The sequence below is a fragment of the Nycticebus coucang genome, chromosome 10 (genome assembly GCF_027406575.1).
Source record: "Nycticebus coucang isolate mNycCou1 chromosome 10, mNycCou1.pri, whole genome shotgun sequence".
Classification (NCBI taxonomy): Eukaryota; Metazoa; Chordata; class Mammalia; order Primates; family Lorisidae; genus Nycticebus; species Nycticebus coucang.
The window spans coordinates 108,393,834-108,420,940 of NC_069789.1; the positions used below are offsets into that span (position 1 = coordinate 108,393,834).

At 45.2% G+C, this 27,107-nt stretch overlaps 1 protein-coding gene across 1 annotated transcript; it reads right to left on the reverse strand.

The window, feature by feature from the left end:
* Nucleotides 1–501: 501 nt before the first annotated feature.
* On the reverse strand, nt 502–26,749 carry EDDM13 (epididymal protein 13). Its single transcript, XM_053606109.1, has 10 exons — nt 26,665–26,749; nt 18,635–18,661; nt 14,490–14,507; nt 11,528–11,533; nt 11,332–11,349; nt 7,215–7,241; nt 6,448–6,474; nt 4,784–4,911; nt 2,989–3,026; nt 502–741 (listed from the first exon to the last, which is right to left on the reverse strand). Exons 1-10 carry the CDS (start codon nt 26,747–26,749, stop codon nt 717–719), a joined length of 399 nt encoding a protein of 132 aa, XP_053462084.1. The 3' UTR covers nt 502–716.
* Nucleotides 26,750–27,107: the final 358 nt, after the last annotated feature.

Genomic DNA, 27,107 nt, shown 5'->3' on the forward strand with positions numbered 1-27,107 from the left:
CAATACTTATCTAGTTTTTCTATTTTCAGGAGAAATGGGGGTGGGAGGCGGTGCGTGTTTCACTCTTGCTCAGGCTGGTTTCGAGCTCCTGAGCTCGAGGGATATGCCCACCTTGGCCTCCCAGAGTGGGAGGGTTATAGGTGTGAGCCACCACAGGGGCCACAATCTTCATTTTGAGTGATCCCTGGGGTATCAGGTTCCTAGCCCTTCGTGAGACATTCCTTGGGCTCACTGCATGGCCCTGGCTAGCTTGTTGCTCTCTGCTACACCTTTATTCTTGTCCTCAGTTAGTTTAGCTGTGTGATTACTAAGAGCTAGTTGCATGAATGAGTCCAGCCTGGGTCAAATCTCAGCTATTACTCTGTCGTGGCCTTGGGCAAGCTGTCCACCCTCTGACCAGGTATGTAAGTTCCTTGGTCCCCCAACCTCTGCATCAGTGCTGGGCAAATTGAAGACCCAAGTGTTCAGCCACTTCAGCAAGTGCACATTTTATTACAGAAACAGTGGGAAGGGCTGACAAGGTTGTGGTGAGGGAGCAGGGGACACCCCTGCAGATGCTTAGCTCTCTGGGCCTCCAGAGGCACCTTCCCACAAGCCTTGGGCAGAGGCTCCACTCTTCACCCCACACTGGCACTCCAGGGCACAGAGAGCTTTCTGGTGAGGTGACAGCACCTGGAAGATGGAGGCCTGGAGAAGGCTGAGATGAAGCAGGCTCACTAGAAAGAACAGCAGGGGTCATTTCTAAGGAAGGGAAGAAAGGAGAGAGAATTGGTGCATTTGTGTCCATGCAGTCTCACACTCCTTGCCTCGAGCGCCCACTTGGCCCTGGGGTTCTGCATGACCTGCCCCAGCCCGCCTCCTGCCAAGTTGTCCTCTGCCCACAGGCTCCACCAGTGTCTCCTCTTCAAAGAGGGGTTTTGCAACCACCTGGTAATGACAGCTGGCCTGTTTAGTACCTCTCTCCTTTAATAATTCTTTGTTGAGTTTTTTTTGTTTGTTTTTTGGAAATTGAAGTGAAATGCCCGTAACATAAAATTTGCCATCTTAACCATTTAAAGGTGTGTGATTCAGTGGCTTCCAATACTTTACAATGTTGTGCACCCCTCACCACTGTCTAATAGCAGAACATTTTCATTGACCAAAAAAAGAAACTCATTAGGCACCCATCACCCTTTTCCCCATGCCCACAGCCCCTGGCAACTACTAACCTGCCTTCTGTCTATGAATTTGCCTCATCTGAATGTTTTGTATAAATGGAATCCTACACTATGTGATCTTTTTGTCTGGTTCCTTTCACTCAGCATAGCGTTTTCAAGGCTCAACCATGTTGGAGCATGTGTCAGCCCCTCCTTTCTTTTTAACAGCTGAGTAATATTCCACCGCAGGACTTGTTTGTTTATCCTAGTGATTTTCAACCGGAGTGCCACCACACCCTGCTGTGCTGTGAAAGGATCTTAGGTGTGACCCAAAAAATTGTAAAGATCAAATTAAATTATTTTCAAAAGAAATTTAAAGCGTAGTAAGTATATGCTTTTCTTTAACTCTTTTTTTCATCAACATAATTTAAGTGTGCTGCAGAAGTTTATAGGTTCGAGCGTGCTGTCAGATAAAAATGGTTGACAAGTAGCCAGGCGTCACGGCGGGCACCTGTAGTCCCAGCTACTCGGGAGGCTGAGGCAAGAGAATCACCTAAGCCCAAGGATTTGGAGGTTGCTGTGAGTTGTGATGCCATGGCACTCTACCGAGGGTTAATAAGTGAGACTCTGTCTCAAAAAATAATAATAATAATAAATAAATACATAAAATGGTTGACGAACACTGGTTTATCCATTCAGCAGTCCACAGGCAAGGCTACAACCGTCCATTTGTGTGTTGTCTGTGGCTGCTTCGGGCTACAGCAGGAGAGTCGAGTAGTTGAACAGCAATCGCATGGCTTGCCAGTCCTTCACCTAGCATCTCTCACCTGTCTTGTTTGGCTGGCTGCCTCTCATTCTCAGATTTTTTCCAAAGAGGCTTTCCTTGACCACCTGACAAGCCAAGGCAGGGCTCTTCAGTTTTCCTTCTCATAACATCCTGCACTTTTCCCCTGTGGCTCTAAGTATCACCTGTAGTCATCTCTTCATTTGTTTTATTACCGTCTCTTTGTGAGCACAGGAATCTTTTCTGCCCTGTTCCAGGATCCATTGATGAGTAGTTGCTCAATAATAATTTGTTGAGTGAGTTCCTCAAAAAATTAAACATGGAATTGTCAGATGACCCAGCGATTCCACTTCTAGGTATATATCCAAAAGAATTTAAAACAGATGTTCAAACAAAAACTTGTACAGGAACACTCATGGCAGCACCAATCAATGTCCTTCAGCTAAGGAGTGGATGAACAAAACGTGGTGTACCCGTGCACTGGGGTGTTATTCATCCATCAAAAGGAGTGAAGTGCTGATACATGGCACAACAGGGGTGAACCTTGGAAATATCATGCTCGACAGAATAAAACCAGATACAAAAGGCTGTGTGATTCCATTTATACATGTCCAGAACAGGCAAGTCTGCAGACAAAGAGAGTGGATCAGTGGTTGCTGGGTGGGCAGAGGCATGGGAGAAACTCTGCTGTACTTAATGGATACAGAGTTTCTTTTTTGGATGACAAAAAATCCTGGAAATAGTGGCTATGGTTGGATGATCTTGTGAGCTTTCTGAATATCACTAATGGTAAATTTTATGTTGTACATATTTTGCCACAATTTCTAAAAATCCAAAATAAAATGGATCAAATGGATTCCTAAATGAATTTCTCCAGCTCTGTGTGACCCCACCCTGTGCAACAAGCTTGCTTCATGGGCTGTGCCAGGCAGTGGCTTGAAATACAGGGTGATGAACTTAGGACTTTTCATACAATTCTGCAATTCTATGATTGCAGCTTCCAAGCCCATCTGAGTCCCCCACCTCAAAGGAAGCTCCCCGTGCCCCGTGCCTCCTACCATAGCATACCTGATGTCCAGATCCAGGTTACAGTAGTGGCAGTAGCACTTGGGTTGAGAGGTTGATGAAGGAGCAAACCGGGAAGAGAGAAAGAGACAGGCGGGGTGGGGGTGGGGGGAGTGAGCTCCTTCCCTCTCCCTTTCTCCATATCCCCTGAGCTGTCAGTCCAGCATCTCTGGCATTTCAACCTGGACCATTCTTTGTTGTGCAGAGCTTTGCTGGGCAGTGTGGGGTGCTGAGCAGCATCCCTGCCCTCAGCCTCTAGTTGCCAGCAGAGTCCCTCCTCTTGCTGTAACAGCCACACAAGGCTCCAGACCCTGCTGAAGGTCCCCAAGGTGGCAGAGTCACCCCTGTTTGAGAACTACCAGTTGTTCCAGGGCTCCAGAGTTTGGGGCCTGTGTTGGTGCCTCTGTTCTCCCCTGTCCCTCACACCCTATAACATTCATGGCAGCACCACTCAATGTCCTTCAGCTAATGAGTGGATGAACAAAACGTGGTGTACCCGTGCACTGGGGTGTTATTCATCCATCAAAAGGAATGAAGTGCTGATACATGGCACAACAGGGGTGCCATAGCTCTTGTCCCCACCAGAGACCCAATCTCCCACCCTGTCACCTGGACCACTCCCCCCAGTCTCCTGCTTCCCCCTCACTCTCCATGAACAGCATCCAGGTGACACTTCCGTAGCTCAGGTCAGATGTGGCCAAGGCTCTCTGCCAAATTTGAGTAAAAGTGTCCATCTTGCCGAGGTCTCTGAGAAGCCCATGTGATCACACACTCTGGTCATGGAGATTCTCCTAGGGTCCCTCAGGGCCTGTCCCCACATCTGCTGGTGGCAGCAGTTGCCCCACGGAGATTACCACATCGGGATCCTTCTCACCCCTCTGTCCAAACACTGAACATCACCTGCTCAGGGACAGTGGCAAGGCCTGACTGGGCTCGTCTTGTGGAGCCAGCTGCCCATTACTTCTCTGTCCCCCATCCCTTTTGTATGGGTCCTGTGGGCTCAGGGGCCTTGTAGTTTTGTCCTCTGCATCCCCAGCATCTAGTACGGTTGTGTCCACTACCCACGGGAATGGTTGAGGGGTGGGTGGGTGGTGGCTGGACAGCAACTTCTGCTTCTCGCTCCTTGCCCTACCGTCTCTGATCCAGGTGGGGCTCTCTCCTGAAAATGCTCTCTGTTCCTTTTCCCCTGGCCAAGTCTGTCCTATCCCTAAGGTTCAGTGGAGCTGCTTCCTTCAGGAAGGCCTCCCTGAGCTGCGGTGAGAACACAACCTCCCACCAGCCTCCTGGTACTAGGAACCACCAGGCTCCAGACCTGAACCCTTTGCACCTGTGTCCTGACAGGATCAGGACCCCCAGACTGCTCTACCATCACAGTCCCAGCTATCAGCAGGAGACATGGTCCTTCAGGACCTCTCTTATTGTGGGGGGATGGTGGAACAGAGAGACAGAGATAGATAGACAGACATTAAGATAGAAAGAGTGATAGAGGGGGACAGAGAGACACACAGAAAGCATGAGTGGGAATCTTACAGGGAGCTCAGGGACTGCGCTAGTGCAGGAGGCTCTTATCCCAGCCCGCAAGGTGGGAATCGAGGAAGAGAGGGAGAGGAGAGAGACAGTGTTCACCGCAGGGGTCTCCTCTCCTGCCTTTTCTACTTGGCACTTCCTTGGTCCTCTCCTTCCCTCTGTCTTATCCTCCCCTCCCCCTCTCAGCACTTCCCCTCCCCCTCTGACCCTCTCCGCCCCCTTCCCACCCCCACCCACCGTGTTCAGACCCCTGGCACTGGCTCCTTCTTACCCAATCCCCCTTGTTGTAGGACACGAACAAGAAGGTTAACACCATGTAGGCACATTTCAAAAAGTTCCATGAATTCTTCTTCTTGGGGAGCAGTTTCTTGGGTGGGCTGGTGACCAGAGCGGGCTTAACTGTAGAGTTTGAGGGCGGGACTCAGGGTGGCACCTAACCCTAACCCAAACCTAAATCTCCACCTGCCTTTGGGGCTGAAATTTTGGTCCACACCATGTCACTGGCCCTTCTGCAGCCTTGGTTCCCACCCACTATCCTGGACAAAGAGTCCGAGCCTTTCCAGCCACCCTCCCTCACACTGGGACAGCCTGGGAGTCTGACCTTCGCTGCATGGGCTTTTTACCAGGCTCCTCTCCCCTCACGCCCAGCCTGGCTCTCCTGCCTTTCTCACCCACCTCCTGCTAAGAGGACTTTTCCAGCACCCACATCAGAACAGTCACTTTCTTTTTTTTTTTTTTTTCTTTTTTTGAGACAGAGCCTTAAAGCTTTCGCTCTGGGTAGAGTGCTGTGGCATCACAGCTCACAGCAACCTCTAACTCCTAGGCTCAAGCAATTCTCCTGCCTCTACCTCCCAAGTAGCTGGGATTATATTAGAGGCGCCCACCACAACGCCCGGCTATTTTTTGGTTGCAGCCGTCATTGTTGTTTGGTGGGCCTAGGCTGGATTCGAACCCGCCAGCTCAGGTGTATGTGGCTGGTGCTTTAGCCAGTTGAGCCACAGGCACCGAGCCAGAACAGTCACTTTCTTATTTTGATTCTCAAGTGGTACAAAAAAGCTGTTTTTACTTCATGCTTTTTCTCTTGTCTTTTTTTTTTTTTTTGAGACCGTCTCACTATGTCACCTGTGGTAGAGTGCTGTGACATCATAGCTCACAGCAACCTCAAACTCTTGGGCTTAAGCAATTCTCTTGCCTCAGCATCCCAGTAGCTGGGACTACAGGCACCCGCCACAATGCCTGGCTATTTTTTTCTGGCAGTTGGCCCTGGCCTGGGTTGAGCCCGCCAGCCTCAGTGTATGTGGCTGTGTCATAACCACTGTGCCATGGGCACCGAGCTTTTCTCGTCTTTTTGTTTTAAAGATATTGCATTCAAGAAAATTCAAATGTTTACAGGTAAGCATACCTGTCTGAATAGGTCCCAAATCCCAAAATGGAAAATGAATGGGTAAAAATGTGTTAAGCACCAGTGTAAAAGTGAGTACAAATGGAAAAAAATTTCTCCCTGTTTAAAAGTCAGGAAGAGGAAGAGATTTTTTCTTGTCTCTTTTCTTAGGGGATTTACTTTAGGAAACTTGTCCTTGTCAAGTCTATGTTTCTTTGAAGTATATGCAAATCTTTTTGAAAGCTAAATAAGCCCCCTGCTAGCCTTATGACCTGGGATGTCTTTCTCAAGGTTCTTGGAGCCATCACTCAGAAATACACACTTTCTGGGAGGGAGACAGCACCTTTCGACTCATACCTGAGGTATGAGTACCAGGAGCAGTATGGAATGGGAAGGTGGCTTGAAGACATCGGACACCCTCAGGAGGCAGGCTCTCCTACACTGCAGCCCCCACTTCACTACCTGGGATCTTCCCTCCACAAGGCTTTACTGTGACTTTGACCTTGGAGGAGCTCACTGCCCTCTAGACAGGGAAAGGTGGGACATGTACTCACATTCCTCCTTGCAGCCGTTTGTTTCTTCTAAAAAGGAAGAAGTTGGAAGTGAAGGAAAAGCAGGAGAAGGAGGAAAGGAAGGAAGAAAAGAAAGGAAGGGAGGAAGGAACAGAGGAGGGAAGGAAGGAAGGTAGAAGGAGGGAGGGAGAAAGAAAGAAAGAGAGAGAAAAAAAGAAAGGGAGAGTCAGTGAGTCATGAAATGTAGACCAAGGCGTAAACAGTTCTTTGTCCCTCTAGTGAGGAGAGAGATGCCTCCTTGGTGTCCCTATGTCCTTGCTGTCTCCTGTTCCAGGGCTCTGCACACCCCGTTCCCCAGCCTGGAGTCCCTCTCCCAAGTGTGCTCACAACTGTTCCTCAGGGCCTCCCAGTTTCCGTGCAAATTTCGCCTTGCCTGGTGGCCTCTAGAAACCCACCCTCCTCTCCCCCACCTTGGTGTGCTCACAAGGCTGCTTAGTACCCAGAAAACTGTAACCTGGTTCTTGAACCATCTCTTCCCTTCTCCTCTAATCCCACTCTCACAGACGTCTGCCTGTGATCCTCCCTGCAGCATCTTCAACTAGAAGGAAGATCTGCAAGGCCTCCGACCTCAGTTCACACTTCTTGGACCAATGAATGGGTAAAGATGTGTTAAGCATCTGTGATGCTGATGCTGAGGTGGTGAAGGGTGTGAGGTTTGATGACACCTGCAGGCTCCCCCCATGTTAAAGACGCTGATGACTTTACTTCTGCACACAGGGGTGAGTGCAGGACAGTGGCAGCAGACTCACCGTTCAGCACCTGGAGGCTCAGCAGACCTGAGGGGACAAACACATGAGGGGTCAGGATCACAGAAGGCAGCAGACATGGGCTCCCAGGCAGCAGGTTCAGCAAGCTGTCCCAACCCACTGCCCCCAAGAATCCTGTCTGGGTCTCTGGAAACCTTCTCTTTGCACTGTCCCTGGGGGCCCTCTCCCTCAGGCTGTTGGTATGTGTTGTAATTTAGCTGTATATCACCTGTCATTTTCTCCTGTCAGACTTCATTGGCAGAATGAGCAGGCTGGACTCACCTTTCAGGTCTGTACTGTGGTGCTGGCAAAAACAAGCCTCCCACAGAGGCCAGGGTGCATGGAGTGAGATGCTTACCAAGTATCTCTGATGTGGTCCATCCAGAAAAATTGGAGTCCAGGAGGTGAAGCAGGGGCCAGGGAGCAGAAGGGGTCCAGGATGCAGAGTCCGAGGGGCCAGGGAAGACAAGGTCACATGCAGGTAGAGTACCACATAGTCAGAGGTAGGAGGTGGGGTCAAAGGACAGGGGTCTCTTATATGGCAAGCAGGCAGACTTAAGTGGGGCAGACCCTCAAGGGCCCTGTTGTGTGCATCAGAGGAGAACCTGACCACTGGGGGCCTTCCTGGGGCTGGGCTTGGGCTAGAAAGGAACTCCCCACTTCCTTCCTCTGTATGCAGCATCTCTGTGATGGGGGCACCCAGCATGCCGAACATCACAGGGTGGCAGTGAGTCCCACCACCTGCTGATGTTGTTTCCTGAACTTATCTTTTATAATAACATGATTGAAATGTAATTCACATAATTTACAATTCACCCATTAAAAGTGTATGAGGGGCTCAGTGCCCATAGCACAGTGGTTACAGCACCAACCACATGCACCTTTGCTGGCGGGTTTGAGCTCGGCCCCTTCCAGCTAAACAACAATGACAACTGCAACAAAAAAATAGCCAGCATTGTGGTGGGCACCTGTAATCTCAGCTATCTGGGAGGCTGAGGCAAGAGAATCGCTTAAGCCCAAGAGTATGAGGCTGCTGTGGCACTCAACTAAGGGAAACATAGTGAGATTCTGTCTCAAAAAAAAAAAAAAGTATACGAAGTAATTTTTTAGTACCTTCACAGAGTTGCACAACCTTCGCTATAATTGGTTTTAGAACATTTTCATCGCCCCCCCAAAAAAGACCTGTCAGCTGTCTCTCCCAAGCCCGTGCTTGGTGAATAGCCACCTCCGCTGCCTCCCAGGATGTCTGTTTTGTGTAAATAGAGCCCCAACCTACTGGGCTTTGGGTCTGGCTCCTTTGGCTGAGCATCATGTTTTGAGGTTGATCCATACTGTGTTCTGTGCCAGCGCCCCACTTATTTTTCTACATGTGCTGGGCACAGAGTCTCACTTTTGTAATCCCAGCACTTTGGGAGGCTGAGGTGGGAGGATCTCTTGAGACCAGGAGGTTGAGACCAGTCTGTGCACCACAGTGAGACCCCATCTTTACAAAAGTGAAAAATAAGCCATGTGTGGTGGTGCACACTTGCAGTCCCTGCTATTTGAGAGGCTGAGATGGTAGGATTGCTCAAGGTCAGGAACTAGAAGTTACTGTGGAAGAAATCCTCACCACCCTGATGAGAGTGCAGCCACTCTGAGAGGCAGCTGTTGAGAAAAAGCAGTCCAGAAACCAAACTGTGTGATCACAGCAACCTGCTCTGCACCCCCTGGAATGCTTCAAGGCCAGTGTTTCTGGTAAACAATAGAACAATAACGATAATTCTGGCCTGGGCAGGTGGCCAATTAAAAATTTGCCCTGAGTGTAAAGATTAGTCCCTCTGCAGAAGGGATGACTCCGTCTGGCAACTCCTTCCCACTTTCATCCCTCCTGATAAGGGATAATAAAAGCCTCTTGAAACTGAGAGCTGAGCTGGTCCCTGGTGTGACTCCACTCCCCTTTTTTTTTTCCCTTTCTTTGCTAATAAAGCCTTTCGATTCACTGGACTGCCTCCTCTCCTTCATACCACCATCCCCCAACTCTATCCCAGAACCCCTCAGAAAGAAAGAGGATATTTATATCTCAGCAATGCTTTTGTCTGGCAGCGGCGGGACCACTCCCACCTTCCTAGATGTGTATGAGGCATCCCTTTACTTAAACTTCCACTCTGTTGCTACAGCCTGTGCAAATCTCTTTTCCCTTTCTGCCGGCCCTGTTCCTATTTTGCTCTTGGTTTCTAAGCTCCTTTATATTTGAGCTGCACCTGGGTTGAACTTGCTAGTTCCACTGAGTAAACAAATCAGGTCAGCTGGGTTTGGGGAATCGGACCCCGGACCCCAAAGATCCAGATTGCCTGGATTCCCATTCTTCTCTGCACCTTCCCAGCCGTGTGACCTCAAGCAAGTTACTTCCCCTCTCTGAGCCATAGTATCCTCACTTGTAAACCGAGAATGAGGACCCAAGGGTTATCAGTAGTCATTACTGAGGACCAAACTGGAGATCTGGAATGTGCTCTCAAGGTATGGGTATTATTCTTCAATTTCATTTCACATACCAAGATCTCTTGGGTTTGACTGTGTGAAGGTGGGACCTGGGGATGGGCCTGGGGATGGGCAGGCGGCATGGCCCAGGCAGTGCATTAGGACTGGGTTTTTGATGGCTTTGAGTGTGGGACAAAGGAGTGTGGCCACCTCCAAAGGTGGGAACAATCCACATGTCTGTCAACAAATAAAAGCAAACGTGGTTGTCCAAGCATCAGGGGATCACTGAGCCCTAAGAAGGACTAAGGTGCTGGCAAGAGCAACCTGGTGGATGAACCTTGAGAACATTATTTGGAGGCCACACAGTGTATGATTCCACTTACCTGCGGTCCCTGGGCAGTCAGACTTGGAGGGACAGAGAGAACAACCTGCTTGCCAGGGGCTGGGGAAGGGGCAGCGAGGAGTTGGTGCTTCATGGATACAGAGCTCTGGTTTGGGGAGACTAAACAGTTCCGGAGATGGATGGGTGTGATGGTTGCGCATCATGAATATAGCAAGTGCCACTCAATCGCACTTTAAACAAAGTTTACCTGTTGTGTGTTATACCACAATTTTAAATGTTAAAAAAAAAAAAAATTGTGTGCCCTCTGTTTGGCAAACAGTGCCTTTTTCAGGGGAAAGCATCATGAAACAGCCAGGGCTGGTCTTTAGGGAAATGGGTCTGCTGGTCCCAAGCAGGGGTGGATGCACAGCTCAGTGACATGGGTAAGCTACAGAGTCAACTGACCCACAACCTACTCCCGACCTATTCCCTGAGCTGGCAAACCTTCCCCTGTCTCAGGAAAGTACAGGTACAAAATGCCTGCCTGTGAAGATGGCTCAGGGATTGATAGCCCAAATACATTAAAAGTGCTGCCCCAGGGCCTGGTGCCCAGCAGGATCTTAGGAATTCCAGCCACAGTCCCCAGCACCACCCCATGCAGATGAAGGAAACAGAGCTTATTCTTTACCCATCCCTGGTTTTGAAAAGATGCTTGGAAGATGGGAGGTGATTCGTGGCTAAAAATTGACTTGTTTGGCAGAGATGAGAATGAGAACAAAAGAAGGGGAACAAAACCCAAAACAAAATATGAGACAAGAAACTTACGTTTCAATACTGTTGAGATTCAAACAAAAAGGTGGGGAGAATCCAGCAGGAGTCATTGGCCACCAGCAGAGGCACAGGGAGAGAGGGAAAAAGAGGTGTTAGTGACACCCCTTCCTGGCTCACCTGCTCTTCTGGTGCTCCAAGGAGACACTCAAAGAAGGGGGATGAAAGTATTTTCTGGATTCCAGAAAGTATTTCTGGGAATGGCTGGGGCCAAGCTGGGTGACTCTGGATGCTTCTGTGAAACTTATCTCCTCTAGGGAGATTTATATCTTGGGGTCTAGAACCCCCAAGTGGCCGTTTGGGTGAGGCTTCATCCTCCAGAGATGAGATTATTAGGAGAATGTGCCCTATGATGAGCCTCTGTTCTCTCTCTCTTCCCCTGATTCAGAGTCCCTCCCAACACATGTTCAGGACTCAGTACTTTTTTGTTTTCTGAGCCTTAGTCTCTGAGTGTCTGGCAGAAGCCTGGGAACTTGATGGGAGAAGGGCTCCCATGCCCAGACACTCAGCTGCCCAAGACCTCTCTCAGCACTGTCCCACTCTGGGGTGTGGTGCCCAAAGCCGCCCCAGACTCCTCCAGAGATGGATTTCCCTCAACCTTCATTTCAAACTAAGAAGAACCATCAAAACTCCCTTTTCTTTCTTGTTTCCTCTTCTTCCCAGCACCATCAAATAAACAGGCACCTACAGAAAAGGAAAAATAACTTACCTTTCACTGGAAGATGAGGCAGAACCAGCGGTCAGGGAGTCAATATGGGAAAGAGTGAGCAAGAGAGTAGGGTCAGCACTGCATTCCAGGCACTTATTCCTTCATCAAATAATTAAAAGCTATTTTAAAATTTTTTACTGTGACTATTAAGGTAAACCCAACTAGAGATCAGGCCTGGAGCAAGGCAGTCCTCAGAGGTGACACCCCAACCCCAGTCTTGCTGGATTTCTAGACAGAAGTGAAACTTAGAGGTATTTCCTATAAAGGCTGACATTAAAGAAAAACTTAACCCCAGTCGATCAGAAGCAGCCAACAAACTTAATACAACCGGGGACATTGCAATAGGACATATGGAATCCAGCAACTGTCCGGCTGTAACCAAGCAAGCATGTTCTTTGCTATACCTGCACATGTGTCCTATAAAAGCTTCCCCTTGTGTTTCTCGGAGCTGGGGGTGGGGTGGGAGCGGTGCCTTGGAGCTGCCTGACTTATGCATCATTGTTTGCTGAAATAAACTCTTGAATTTAAAGTTTTATTCCGCTGGCGGCCAGGCATGGTGGCTCATGCCTGTAATCTCAGCATTCTGGGAGGCTGAGGCCAGTAGATAGCTTGAGCTCAGGAGTCTGAGACCAACCTGAGCAAGAGTGAGACCCTGTCTCTTCCAAAAATAGAAAAATTAGTATTGTGGCAGGTGCCTGTAGTCCAGCTACTTGGAAGAGTGAGGCAAAAGAGGATGGCCTGAACCTAGGAGTTTAAGGTTGTTGTGAACTATGATGCCACAGCACTGTACCTGTGACAGAATGAGACTCTGTCATAAATTAATTAATTAATTAAGTTTTATTATGCCTTGGTTTACTTCTTAAATAGTACTAATTACAAACTCACAAAACATTGGGGAAAAAAACCTGGTAAATTGGAGAATTGACACTGGCAGAACACAATTACCTGGACTGCTGACCTTACTAAGATTCCACCAGCTTATGTGCACACTCATATTTTTTTGTACTTTATTAAATACTTATCTATCTCACAGTCATAGGAAGGCTATCTTAAGATAATAAGGACATTGTTATTTTGCTTTATAAATGAAAGAAGTGAGATTCATAGAGGAGAGGAGAGTGTTCAGGTTTAGAAGTTTTGAGCAAGGACCCAGAACAGGTGGCTCAACACCACTGAATCACTGCCTGTCTCCAGGGGAAGGCAGAAGTAGGACTTGGACTATAGATACGGATTGTGGCAGCACCATCCCCTTCTCTGCACATGCAGCCTGGGAAGCGGGAAGCGTACACAGTTTGGCTACTGAGTTGAACTCTGTGGGTCCACATGGGTAGGTTCACTGTGTAAGTGTTACTGTTTGGGAAGCATGTCAAAACCACAGAACTTCAAGCTTCTCACAGAAGTCCTCCTTCCTTAGTTTTGAGGTTGGATCCTAGATCATAATTTCAAGCAAAACCCCTGAGAAGTATTGCTCTAGCTCAGAGGTCAACAAACATTTTTTGTAAAGGACTGGACAGTATATAGTGTAGGCTTTGTGGGACACACTCATCCCAGTCACAACTACTTAACACTGCATTACAGGATGAAAGCTGCCACAAGCAATTTGTAAATGAGTGGGTGTAGTTCTGTGTCAATAAATCTTTATTTACAAAAGCAGGTAAGGGCCATGCTGCAGTTTTCTAAGTCCTGCTTTATCTCAGTGGTTCTCAACCTATCTGAGCCTAATCATCAGAAGCCCCTGAGAAACCTTTTGAAAAGGTTTCCCACCCTTTGGTATTTTTATGCAGAAGGTCCTGGTAGAATGCACAAATCTGTCCTTTAAAAAGAATTTTACGTTAGGGTGTCCAACCTGCTTCAAGGGGCCAAATGCTGATTTTCTGAGGACTTTTTTGCTTATCTGTGGTGTTGGATATCATGAAAAGTATCCACAGACTTTTTTTAGCTAATCAGCTTTTAGAGTTTGTGTATTAAATGTGTGTTCCAAGACAACTCTTATTCTTCCAATGTGTAGCAAAGGGAAAAAAAAGACTGGACACCCCCATTTTAGATGATCAGCCACTTTGGAGAAAACATCTTTTCTAACTCAGGCTCCAGCCAATATGTATGCTGTTGTGAGAATTCGTGATACTAATAGAGGCAAGTTCCCCAGTATTAGTTTTCCTCAATATCCTCCAATAAGCAAAACTAACATGAATTAGTAGTTGTAGGGGGCACCCTTTTCCTTCGAGAAACACTTGAATAGTCCAGCTGTGTGCCAGAAATTCTTCTAGGCTATGGACATAAAAGATGAATAAGTCTTTGGCCTCAACCAGCAGCACAGGCAGGGAGAGGGGACTGGAGTGTGTGGTGTCTCTCCTCAGAGGACAATGAACCACCATCTTTCCTCCTTGAAAGTTCCCCTGCAAAGGGGAGGGAAAAGCAAAAAATAATGAAACAAAAATAGAAAGAAAAAACTCAACCAAACAAATAAAAACAACAAAAAAAGAAAGTTCCCTTCCATTCTATAAAGGGTGTGGCCCCTTTCTCTTTCCAAAGCTACCCTCTTATTTGGAAGGATAACTAGAGTAAGGGCCTTCTCACTGGAACAAGTTATGCACCAAATAAGAAAGATGTAACATAGACTCAGTGATGTAACACTGTAATACAGATTGACAAAAGATTACAAAAATACCAGGAATTCTACAAGCCAGCTGTTAAACCATTAGTAGGCTGAAATCAGCACTGGTTAGAGTACTTACAGCATGGAAAATGGCAGTCACTGCAAACCAGGGCTCACTTTCCCACTCCCTTCCCTCACAAAGATGCTCATTAGATGTTTGCCAGCACACCAAGGCCTAAATTCAGACCAATAGCTAAATGTCAGGGACTGCATTTACCCATCCCTGGATTTTTTAAAAGGAATTCCAAGGCCCAGAGGGGGTTACGGGAATCTAACTCTAGGGACAGAAACTGTCCCCATACTTACTTTCTTCTTCTGTTCTATCTGGAGGCCCCAGTGCCGGCAGCAGGCGGAGGTACAGAGCAGAGAGAGAAATCAGCATTAATAAAATGAGGATCTCAGGCATCCCCAAATAAGCATCTCCAGTCAGTCCGAGGACAGCAGAGTTGCAAATGCTAGCAGAGATGAGGCAATGCAACTCTCTCGTTTTATAGGTGAAGACAGACTCAGTCATGCTCCTGCTTCTTAGAAATATTTATGGAAAATCTCGTGTGTGCTGGGTATTAGGCAAGGTGTGGAGGACACAATGGAAGAGGGACAAGACGTGTACACTCGAGGAGCTCACACACTATCAGAGAAGCAGGCAACTAAGGTGGCACACACTGGGGTTTAAGTGGGAGGGATGTTCTGGTAGATCTGCAGGGTTTGTTGAGAACTTTGAAGGGGGTGATGGTTGCCGACCTTGTGGGGGACCCCAGGTAGGCGTCTTGGAGGAAGTGATGTGTCTTAAAACCTGAAAGATGAGCAAGGTTAGCTATGGGAAGAGATCTGGAAAAAATCAACTCAGGCAGAGAAAACAAGGATGTATTCTGGAGCTTTGGAAGGATTGAGGGAGGCCCACTTCAGGGCACAGTAGTGGAAGATGGCCATGGCATGGGACATGTGGAGAATACCAGGAGCTGGGTGAGGCAGAGCCAGGTAGGTGATCCTAAGTACTTCAGACTCTGCCCATAAAAACAGAGCATCACTGAGCTATTTGGCCCCACGTTCAGAGCCTGGCTCTGTGACCTTTGGTAACTGATCCTGCTTTTTTGTGCTTCAGTCTCCTCACCATAAATGTGGAATCATAATGGAGGGACCAACAACCCTGGTTTGCTCAGACTGAAGGAATTCCCAGGCTGTGAGAGTTTTGGTGCTAAAACTGGAAACAAGGGCAAGTCTGGGCAAACAAGGACAAGCTGGTCACTCTAGATCAGTGATTGTCAACCTGGTATGCCATGAAAGGATCTTAGGTATGCCACAAAATTTTTAAAGATCATTAATTAAATTATTTCTGAAAGACATTAAAAACACAGTAAGTATATTCTCTTTTTCTTTTTTTTTTTGCCCAGGGCTGGGTTTGAACCCATCACCCTTGGCATATAGGACCAGCGCCCTACTCCTTCAGCCATAGGAGCCACCCTCTTTTTACTTTTTTTGATCAACACAATTTAAGTCTGCTGTGGAAGTTTAACTATAGGTTTAAGTATGCCACGAGATTTTAAAAAGGCTGAAAAACACTGCTCTGGATTATAATGGCATCTTTCCTCCTCAGGGGCTTATGAATATTAAAAAGTAACAATGCCAATGAATAATTGAAAATGTGTTGGCTTGTTTCAAGTGCTTAATTGTCTGTTGTGGTAATGTTGCCTCTGATGCTCTGCTTCTTTCTAGGTCTCAGTTTCCCCATCTGTACAGAATCAGGGGATCCACAGCCCTATGGCTCCTGGCCTTACTTGCCCTCAACCCCAGGCTGTTAGTTTACCTAACAAGGCTACATTAGATTTATCTTTGGCTTTGTGGCAGGCACTCCACAGGTGGAGTAAGAAGAACATTTTGCTTTTTAAATAGAGTCAAGCTGCTTTCCAAGGAGGGAGGTTCTGGAACCCAGAGGGCTGACATTTATGGTGTAGGTGGCTTATTTGTGACTAGCAGTCAGGGAGGACCGAATTATTCAACTTGTTAGAAGGAGAAGGATGGGCTGGGCATGGTGGCTCATGCCTGTGATCCCAGCACTCTGGGAGGTCAAGGCAGGAGGATCCCTTGAGTTTAGGAATTTGAGATCAGCCTGAGCAAGAGTGAGACCCTGTCTCTATTAAAAACAGAAAAACTAGCCAGGCGTTATGGCGGATGTCTGTAGTCCCAGGTACCTGGGAGGCTGAGGCAGGAAAATCACTTGAGCCCAAGAATTTGAGGTTGCTGTGAGCTATGATACCACGGAACTCTACTCAGGGTGATAAAATGAGACTCTGTTTCAAAAAGAAGGAGGAGGATGTGGGAGGGAAGAAGGGAGGGAAACAGGGGGAAACCGGCTGCTCAGTGTTGGACTGGTCCTGACACTCTAGCCTTCATCAAAACTCAATAATTATAGGTATGAACAGATCTCTTTGTGAGAGCTGGTAGAGGACATTCCTACTGCCAGGCTTACAGGAAAGCCAAGCATGCACAGCGGCCCAGCCAGCCGAGGTGATCACTGAGGAGCTGTCATCTCAAAGCAGCAGAGCTGGGAGGAGAGCTCTGGATTCTAGAATGGTGGTGGTGGTGGGGTTTAACAACTTTAACCAGCTCCCCAATATGAGGAGTTTTTCATACATTTTATCATAATCTCATAACCATCCTTTGTAGTGTATGTTTCTAACCCTGCTTTACAGGGAAGAAAACAGACTTGTTTCTGGTCACGTAAACTGGGAAATAATGAGTCGAAAGTCTAGGTACATGTGTTTGAGGAAGCCCACGTGGCAGGTGTTTCCCCCATGAGAAGGTCTCAGCTGGATATAGACTCGGCCACATAGTGAGAAGGGTTTTCCTTTTCCAGTTCTTTCAACCAGAGAGAAATTTCTAAATGGTGCCACCTCATTTTTAACACTTAACATGTGCTGATCCTTCTTTACAGCAAAGACAGACAATGGCCTTCAGACAGCCTCAGCAAAGGTAGGATCTGGTTATAATATGTCAATGTTTTATTTTCATTCTATTCATTTTCACAGTTGTCTTCCTACGACAAGTAACACCAGCTAACCATTAGCTCAAGTGATATAAACTTTTCTTTTCAAGTTTATCTATTTAAGAATAAAACAGGGAGTCCACTTAAAGGAAAATAGAAATGGTAATCCTGGCAGCACATGGGTACAGCAGGAACTCCTACTGGGGTCTGGTCTATCTGTGAAAAATATGGAAGACAATTTTTTATACCCACCACATTATCAAAAATTAGCAAGTTAGATAATATCCCGTATTTTTGAAGGTGTAGGGAAATACTCTCACATGCTGTTTATGAAAGTTTAAATCTGTTAAACCTTTGTCCAAATTTAAAATGCAAACACTCTTTGGCCCAGTCAGCTCCCTTTTAGGCATTTATCTCAACAGATACGTACTTACAAACATTTAAAACAAATGATGGTGTAAGGATGTCCATTGTAGCACTGTTTGTAATAACATAAAAACAAACCAACACAAACCTGAAATCAAAATATATTAGGGGGCGGTGCCTGTAGCTCAGTGAGTAGGGCACCGGCCACATACACCGAAGCTGGTGGGTTCGAGCCCGGCCTGGGCCTGTTAAACAACAATGACAACTGCAACCAAAAAAAAAAAAGTAGCCAGGCGTTGTGGTGGGTGCCTGTAGTCCCAGCCACTTGGGAGGCTGAGGCCAGAGAATCACTTAAGCCTAAGAGTTTGAGGTTGCTGTGAGCTGTGATGCCACTGCATTCTACCGAGGATGACATAGTGAGACTCTGTCTCAAACAAACAAACAAATAAACAAACAAAAAACTCCAAAATATATTAAGAAAAACTAAATGTCAATAAAAGGAAACTCATTAAATCATGTGTGAATGAAGCATTATTCAGGTGTTTGAAATAAAAAGGTAAAGTTCCATTGCTAAAACACATAATAGTTTTAACTCCAAAAGTTAAGGCTATGCATATGTGTGTGTGAATGGTACTCGTGAGAACACACAGGAGACCAGTGATGATGTTTACTTCTAGAGAGTAGAGCTGGGGATATGATGAACAAGCTGGTTTTGACTTTCATTTTATATTCCCTCATTTTTTCTCATGTATACACACTGTTTTTAAAACTTAAAAATCGATAGCATACCTCAGAATGGGGAATCAGCTGCAGAGTCAGATTTACAAGTAATATTTACCCCACTTGTGTTATGTGGAGTAGTTTGCAAAAAAAAAAAAATCTATAGCATAATAATTATTAGGTAAATTTCTAACTGTAACCTTATCTGGTAATAAAGATTTTCATTACATCAAAGCTCAAATAATCAAAATATGTGATTGAACAATATCTGAAATGTCCTTAGACTCCAAACAAAAATACAAACCTCTCAACCAGTCTGCATCACTTTGTAGACAGGAGAAAAAAAAAACAGATGCAAAGGTGATATAATGCTGACACTTACCATCAGGTGACAGTCTGCTCATCAAACCTGAATGAGAAGACACAAGTGAGGTGCAAATGCATTAGAAACAAATACTAGTAATTAATGGGTTCCCCCAATTCCACAAATGCTTCCTCAGGAAGTGTGGCTAAAATGCTGTGGGCATGATTTCATTTCTTCAAAATTCCACCCCAATCCTTTTTTCTAGTTCTTTCATAGAAGAACATCGCTTGTCTCTAATTTAATTTAATTTCTGTTTATTTGTCTCTGTTTTCCATCAGATTTTGGGTAAGCATATCAGATCCATCTTTGGGGTTCTATCACCCAAGCATGATATTCAGGCACGTACTACCCCGTTTCCCCGAAAATAAGACATTCTCTGAAAATAAGACCTACTTACAGGAAAGATAAGACATTCCCTGAAAATAAGACCTAGCGCATCTTTGGGAGCACACCTTAAAATAAGACACTGTCTTATTTTCGGGGAAACTGGGTAGGTACTCGGAAATTCTTGCCCAAAGTTTCCCGCCAAAGTTCACAGCCCGAGGGCATTGTGAAGTGGCAAAATATTTACCTATAATCCCTGATAGCAGCCCATCCAGAAGGACAGTGGACATCATGGCCGAGGTTACAGATGTGCAGAATGTTGTGCCCAAGTTGGGGGTCGTGAAGATGAAGCCATAATTAGAAAAACAAAAAATAAGAGCAGATTCTGGGGGCTGGGAACAGACTGACAGGCAGAATCCACAATGGGTCATGGTGAGCAGTTAGGGAGAGAACACTGTGAGATTGCTGAAAGCCCTTTTGCATTTGATGGAGAAAAGAGGTTAAAAGAGCTGAGAAAAAGGTTGGGAAGGCAATTATGAACTGATTTTCAGTCATGCTAGGAAGACAGACCATTCTTTACTGACTCTAGGAAGAGATACCAACCCTTTACTTCTATCTGCTATACACCAACCCTCTGAGATCAGAAGTTACTGTACACCATCCCCACATTACTGAACAGGATGGGCAAAACTCCTAAGAATTATGTGATTTGTATAGACTTAAGCAGCTGATGAATGAAAGCAGGAATTCAAACTCAGATCCCTCTGACTTCCCTTATAAACCTCCATTTCCTCATCCATAAAGTGGGATATTAACTGGAGCTTCCTGGACACTGAGGAATCCCACTGCACTTGTTGATGGAAAGTGCCACATTTATGTGGCTCCCAAAGCCATTCTCCAAATCACTGAGATTCATCTGGTCATCAACACCTAACATTGCTGGGAATATTACTGGTTGGGGGTTGAATGGCTGCTGTCCAAGCCACTCAGTGTATTAGCTAAGTGGTCTTGGGCTGTCACTGACCTCTCTGTGCCTCTGCAAAATGGAGATACAGTAGAACTTCTGTAAGTTGACCACCCAAGGGACTGTAACAAGCTAGTCAACACATGGAGGTGGTCACCATAAGGAATTAGGCCTACTGTACTGATGTATCCATGTGGGACATATCCAATCTATGAAAATTATGTCAACTTAAGGAGGTGATCAGTCCAGGGAGGTGGTCAGTTATGTAGAGTCCACCATATAATCTCCCATTTGGAGCTTTGTAAATAAGGAAGGAAGGTTATGAGTACTGGGCACTTAGCCCTGCTACTGGCCCATAGTACAGTCAGTAAATGTTAGAAAAAGTGATATGAGGGAGGCAATGATGATGATATTGATGATGATAGCAGCTGCATCATTAAACAGGGATGTGTGTGTATAGTGGGGGGAAGACTTAGAATTCCAAAGAGCCATTGAACCCTGGATTTCTTGGTTTGAGAATGTTTCACATCTGTAGTTGTGTTTGACCTTATAAATAGGTGATTTCTCCAAAGTTGCCCATCTATAAAGGGGCAGAAGTGGGCTTTGGATTTTGAGGTACCTGATGGGGAGCCTTTCTGTGAGTCATCACCTCACTTTCTGCCTCCCAAACTTGCAAACTCCATTAACAAAACCAGGGTCTCATTTCACTGACCCTGTTCCAGATTTCCACCTACAGGAATAATTATAAGCTGGTGATGATGGTGGCTCTTTCTACATGACCTCAGAAAGCAGAGATAGAAATCAGTGTGTCTGACCAAACCTTAGACCTCAGGCAGGCAGACATGAGTTAAGCTCTTGGACTCCAGTGGCTTTCCTTAGGTCATATGTAGATGTCCTTGCTGCTTGGACCACCAAAAATGCTCAATTTCCAGGTAACTGGCTTTTGGTGGGGAAAGTATTGAGGAGGAATTTATTTGTCATCAAAGGAGAGTTCCAGTATTTGATTTTTCTAGTTCTTAAATTAGAAGCAGAACAGCCAAGAGAAGAAAGACAGGCTGAAAGGTCAATGGAAATGATCTGTTTTGGACAAAGGCAATTGGAACCAAAAGGGAAGGAGATTGAATGGGAATCTTTTACCTTTCAACACTGTTGGCATGAAACAGCAGCAAGGCGAGGACCAGTGGTATCCAGTGGGGATCATCATGCCGAAAAATGTTTAGAAAGAATATATAATATGAAATTAACAAAGCCATATCTGGTACCTCATTGCCTACCTGTAGAGCCTGAGATAGGGCAGGGAATGAGAAATCGTGGGGAACTGCAGCCCGCTCTAAGGGTCCTGAACCCCTTTGAAAACACATCTGTTCTGGAAGTTAGGGACCCTAGGAGTACCAGTGGCCTAGGGAAGCCATATCCTCCCCCTCCCTGACTTTCAGGAGGTTAGCAGAAGAGGCTCTCTACAATAGCCCACCGCTATCTCTGTTTCTCAACCAGGGACCAAGATGGTTAATTCTTTGAAAGGAGGAAGTCTTGCCTGCCTGCAACCATATTTTGTTCTCCTAAAACTCACAAGTGGATAACCACAATCTAATCCACTTGTACGTTCTGGAGCAGAGGTTCCTGGCTGGTGTTACTTAGGTCAAAGACCCATTAAAAATCTGATCAACACTATATTACCAGAAAACACAGCTGCTCCTTCTCTTTCTCCCCCCATATGCAATTTCCATGCTATTACAGAGGTTTGTTGGGCTCCTTGAGGTCCATCTGGTTACATCTCCTCCCAAACCCACCCCATGCTCTGCAGATTTGGAGTGAGAGCACATCTGCCCATGTTGAAGGTGATGGTCTTTGGTTAGGCCTCTTCCTTTCTCTTTCCTCCCTTTTCTGGGTGTAAGGGCCTCCTGTCTATGAAGGGAGAAGGAAATACAACTCACAGTTGACTGGAAAGGGCAATGGAGCCAGGAGTCAATGAGTCAACATGGAAAATAAGAGCAAGGAAGAAAGTAGAATTAATGTTAATATGGCCTAATTAATTTCCACATGCATTTCTTTACTCCTTCATGGAACATTTATTTGTTATAAGGGGAAGAATTTTCATGAAGAGACTATTTTTATATATTTTGGTCACATGGAAATTGACAAAGATCTATACAGTGATAAGTCTGAAGTCTGTATTGGCACAGGGGTTGGAAACCTTTCTTCAACATTGTGTTTTCAGAGGTTAATCTTATGGATATATATGCAAGGTCAGTATATGTAATTGACTGTTTATATTATTAGTCGGTAAGGCTTCCAACCAATCATCAGCTATTAGTAGTTAAGTTTTGGAGGAGGCCTTTGGCTTTAGATGAGGAGTTACGCTATCAGTCATACTGGTTCTGAGGCCTTTGGGTTCAGATTGAAATATGCTGTGACCTTCCCTGAGTCTCCAGCTTGCAGATTCCATATGGAGTGAACCAATTCTTCTACTAAATCTCCCCTCATATGTCATCTATATCTGTATCTAATCTATATCTAATCTGTATCTGTATCTATATCCTCTTGGTTCTGTCTCTCTGGAGAGCCCCAGCTAAAACAGAGGACCTGCATGATCTTCCCTTTTCCGACTGACTCTCTACATGATGTTGGACTTGCATGTCATAGCATCAGTCTGGATGAGGAAGCAGGAATGAGAGTCCAGCTGTGTATTATTAAGCCAGACATTGGGAAGATTTGCAAAAACATAAAATAGCATCTCTCTTCTTACACGATTTTGATCATTCCATCATAATATTTTATTTAGGTGAACATGTTGTATGCTTATTATCCTTTTTTTTTCAAGGAATAAATCCTTTAATGATAGCTTTATTGAGGTGTAATTTACATACCATGCAATTCAACCATTTCAATGGTTTTTAGAACATTCAGACTTGTGCTATCATCACCACACCAATTTTAGAGCATTTCATCATGCCAAAAATAAACTTAACATCCTGTTTAGCAATTGTCCCTGAGTTGTCCCAGCCTTCAGCTTCTGGCAATACTCTGTCTCTAGATTTGCCCATTATGGATATTTCACATACAGTAAGTGAAACTAGATAATATGTAGTCTTATATGACTGGAATCTCTCACTCAGCATCATGGTTTCAAAGTTTATACTTGTTAATTGCATATATTAGTACCTCATTCCTTTTTATGGCTGAATAACATTCCATTGTATGCAGAGGTCACATTTGTGTGTCCTTTCATCAATTAATTGGTGGACATGGGTTATTTCCACTTTGGGGCTCTTATGAACAGTACTGCTTTAAGCATTTGTGTACAAGTTGTTGTGTGAACTGACATTCTCATTCATCCTGGGCAAATATCTAGGAGTGAAATTGCTGAGTCATTCAGTGTTCAACCTTTTGAAGAACTGTGAGATTATTTTACAAAGCAGTGGCATCATTTTACATTTCCACCAAAAATATTTGAGAGTACTAATTAATTCACATCCTGGCTGATACTTGTTACATCTATTTTTCAAAATATAATCAACCTAGTGGGTGTGAAGTGGTTTCTCATTGTAGTTTTGACAGCATTGTCCTAATGGATAATGATGTTGATAATCTTTTTGGGTGCTTATTAGTCATCTTTATAAATAAATATTTTAAAATTTACAAATGTTAAATTTATAATGAGGTAAATATTAATAGAGGTAACCTAATCTTCCATATGTTTTTCCTTTTTTTAAAATTTCGGATTATTAATAATTTTAAGAAGTGTTCAGAAGCCCTGAGACCATAAAGTTTATGAACAACGAGCTAGCATGAAGTGGGTCAAAGGGTTGTTCCAGTGGAGATCTCCTGCCATATTTCTTCTCTGATAAGAGCTCTCTATTCTCCCTTTGAGCCTCTTTTCCCAGACAAAAGGATGGAGGAGGCCAAACCCTTTGGCTGTGAGTATTGAGGTAAGACAAAAATGGCGGCAGCCTACTCTTGCTAGTTATGCCCTGACCCACAACATGTATCCAAGTCTTACCCTGACCCAGAATTCTCAGAGGTGTCTTAAAATCCAAAGGAGTCTGAGAGGGGCTAGTCATGGAAATATAAAGTTGGGTTTCTTTCAGTGCTTACTTTTTTCTGCAGTTGCAACTGGGGGCAAAAGCATTGGCCATCAGGATCACAACAGGATCCGGGAGCAGGGAGTAGGGAGAGAATTCAGCATTAGACTCAGATCACTGCAATAACCAAGAAAACCAGAGCTGAACATGTCCCAGGAGACTAGCTAATCCACCCACTGCCTGAATCATTAAAGTTACTTGGGCTCATCCATCCACCCAACCACCCATCCATCTATCTATACATATATCCATTACTCATCCATCCATCCATCCACCTATCCATCCATCCATCCACCCATCCATTCATCTACTTGATCATCCATCCATTCACCAGCCAACCAATATTCGCTCCATATATACTGTGGGCACTGGCCTGTGTTTGGTGCTAGGGACACAGATGAGTTGGACTCAGTCCCTGCTGTGCAGGCATTTGTAAGGCTTATTGGGAAGGGAGGTGCAGGTACAGGAGTAAACAAGACATTCCAAACCCCATTCTCATGAACTTTCAACCTATGGATATCTTGATCATCTTATAGGCACTTCAAACTCAGTCTGTTCTGTCAAAAATAGAATTTGTATTCATCATTCTTCTTCTACCCAACAAAAAAAATCTGTTAATTTAATAAATATCTCTGAATTCACACTGATATAAATATACTACTTGAATATATAAATGGAAGAGAGTCATTTCTTCCTTACAGAAGAATTACAATTAATACCTGTAGAAGGACGAAGGGGAATAGAAAGTCACCATTGGAGAAGCACTACAGTAATTATTTCTACAAGTAAAATCCATAGGAAGATGCTAAAATTAGTGGAGAAATGCTGGAGGAGAAATAGAATATTTACATAATCTCAGAGTATCTTCTTGAGAACATTTATTAATTACAACGGGCAAATAGCAGCTTCACGGTGGAGAGAGCTGGAAGACACTCCCTTACTCAAGTGATTAGACCCAAGTCATCAGGGGCAATGAGATACATCAACATCTTGTGACCTCTGGTGTAATCTGCAGAGAAGAGCCTCACACTATTTGTGTTTGTTCCTGCCCCACACGCAGACCTCAATCTAGTCATGAGGCAACTCCAGACAAACCTAAATGAAGATGTTCTGTAGAACAACTGATCAGAGCTCTTTGAATGTCCCAAGTCATGAAGACTTGACCAGTCTGAATCACCAGGTTTAAGGACAAGTCACAGGACTACGGGAGATGGAATAACAGAACACAATGTGGGGGTATGCAGTGGGTCCTCAAATGGGATCATTTTCTCTGTTAGTGGAAACATAACTGAAATTTGAAGGAGGTCTGTAATTTCTTCAGTAGTTTTGTTCTGGTGTTAGGTCTTGGTTTTGTTTGCTGTGCTGTGATTAGGTAACATTGGAAAGGACTGGCAAAGAATATCAAGAAACTCCAACTCTTTTTTTGTGATTGTTCTATAAATCTAAAATGATTTCAAAATAAAGGTTTAAAAATCTGTTGCTCTGCAAGAGTTTTCCCATCTCAGTTAAGGGCAGCTGCAATCACCCAGTTGCAAATTCTATATAGTCTTTCTTCACTCCTCTGTGTCCCCAATCCCAGCACCTGATTTGTCTCCCAGTCCCAGGACTCTTGCTTTGCACTATCTCATACTTTTCCACTTATCCCCAACCTGACTCTAATGACTGAAACATTGACCTAATTTGTATCTTTGCTTCTACTCTTATTCTGACCTAATCCATTCTTTCCCCAGGGCCAATATTGATTGTTTAAATAAACGCATCTATACATACACACAAGCACACATATTCCCATAAACATGACACTCCTTGGCAAAAACCCCTCAAACAGCTTCCTGTTATGATAACATCCAAAATCCTTCATATGACCCACAAGACCCTTTTTGGCTTCTGCCCCTTTCCCATTCTTATTTGTAACAATCCCCACCTACCATGCCCTCTCTGTGTGCATCATGTTCCTGACACACTGGCTCCTCTCAGATCCTTGAAGGGACTCAGTGCCTACTGCCCCAGGACCTTTGCATATGCAATTCCCTTTGCCTAGAACAGTATACCATAATCCTTTAGCTGGCTGGCTCCTAAGCCTTGTAGAGGTCTATTTTCCTGCAAGGCCTCAAGTGTCGCTTTTCCTGAGAGGCCTTCTCTTAATCCCCACACTAGAATGTTTTTGTTTGTTTCCATAGAGCATGTGGAAGGAGCAGAAACAAACATTTGTGGATCAAACCAGGAAACAGGAACTCAGTATTGTGACAAGACTCTCCCCAGGGTATTCTTTACATTGCAAAGGTCTGCAGCTTTCTCTAACCACAGCGACATTAACTCCCTGCTACTACACAAGCTTAACCTCACCAATAACACACAACAGTCTCATGAATCGGAGATTCTTGTGACTCTCATTTGGTGGGGACAGCAAGGCTCAGAGAGGCAATATCTCTTCCCCAAAGTCCTGAAGAGTCACTGATAAAACCCAGGATGCAGACACAAGTTGTCTATTTCTAAGGGCAGGGGATGTCGACTGGGGACTCTTCCACCCCACCATCTCTGCCACAGAAAAGAGAATGTCTAACATGAAGCAAGAAGGAATCTGATTAGACTTCAGGAGGCTCAATCTGAATCCAGCCCATAGAGCCCTCCCATCTAAGAAGGAACATTGGGGAGAAAAGGCATGGGGGCAGCATTACCCTCCCGAGGAATGCAGGCTTCCGCCAAACCCAGGAAAAGCAGCACCCACAGGGACATCTTCAGAAGTGGCTCTGATCTGCACATAGTGAGGCTGGGACTCTGCCTAGATGTTGTTCTCTTGGGAGAAGCAGCACTCTGGCCACTCAGCACCCTCCAGGGCTCCAAGGACAAAACTAACTGCCCCCACATGCCCTCCAGCCTGCCTGGTGGCTGGCAGGTGTCCAGAGCTGCTCCCACGTCAGCCGCCTGCCTGAAGGCTGTGCCCATGTGACCCACTCTGCTGTGAAGCTGCTTCTTCCTATGGGCACCTGCTGATTTATATTAAAGCAACACTTGAGGACATGCTTTCATGCTGAGCGTGGTACTTGGTATCTATGATCTGTGGCCCAAATCCTCCTTTTATAGGGCCCATGAGCTATGAATGATATTTACGTTTTTTAAT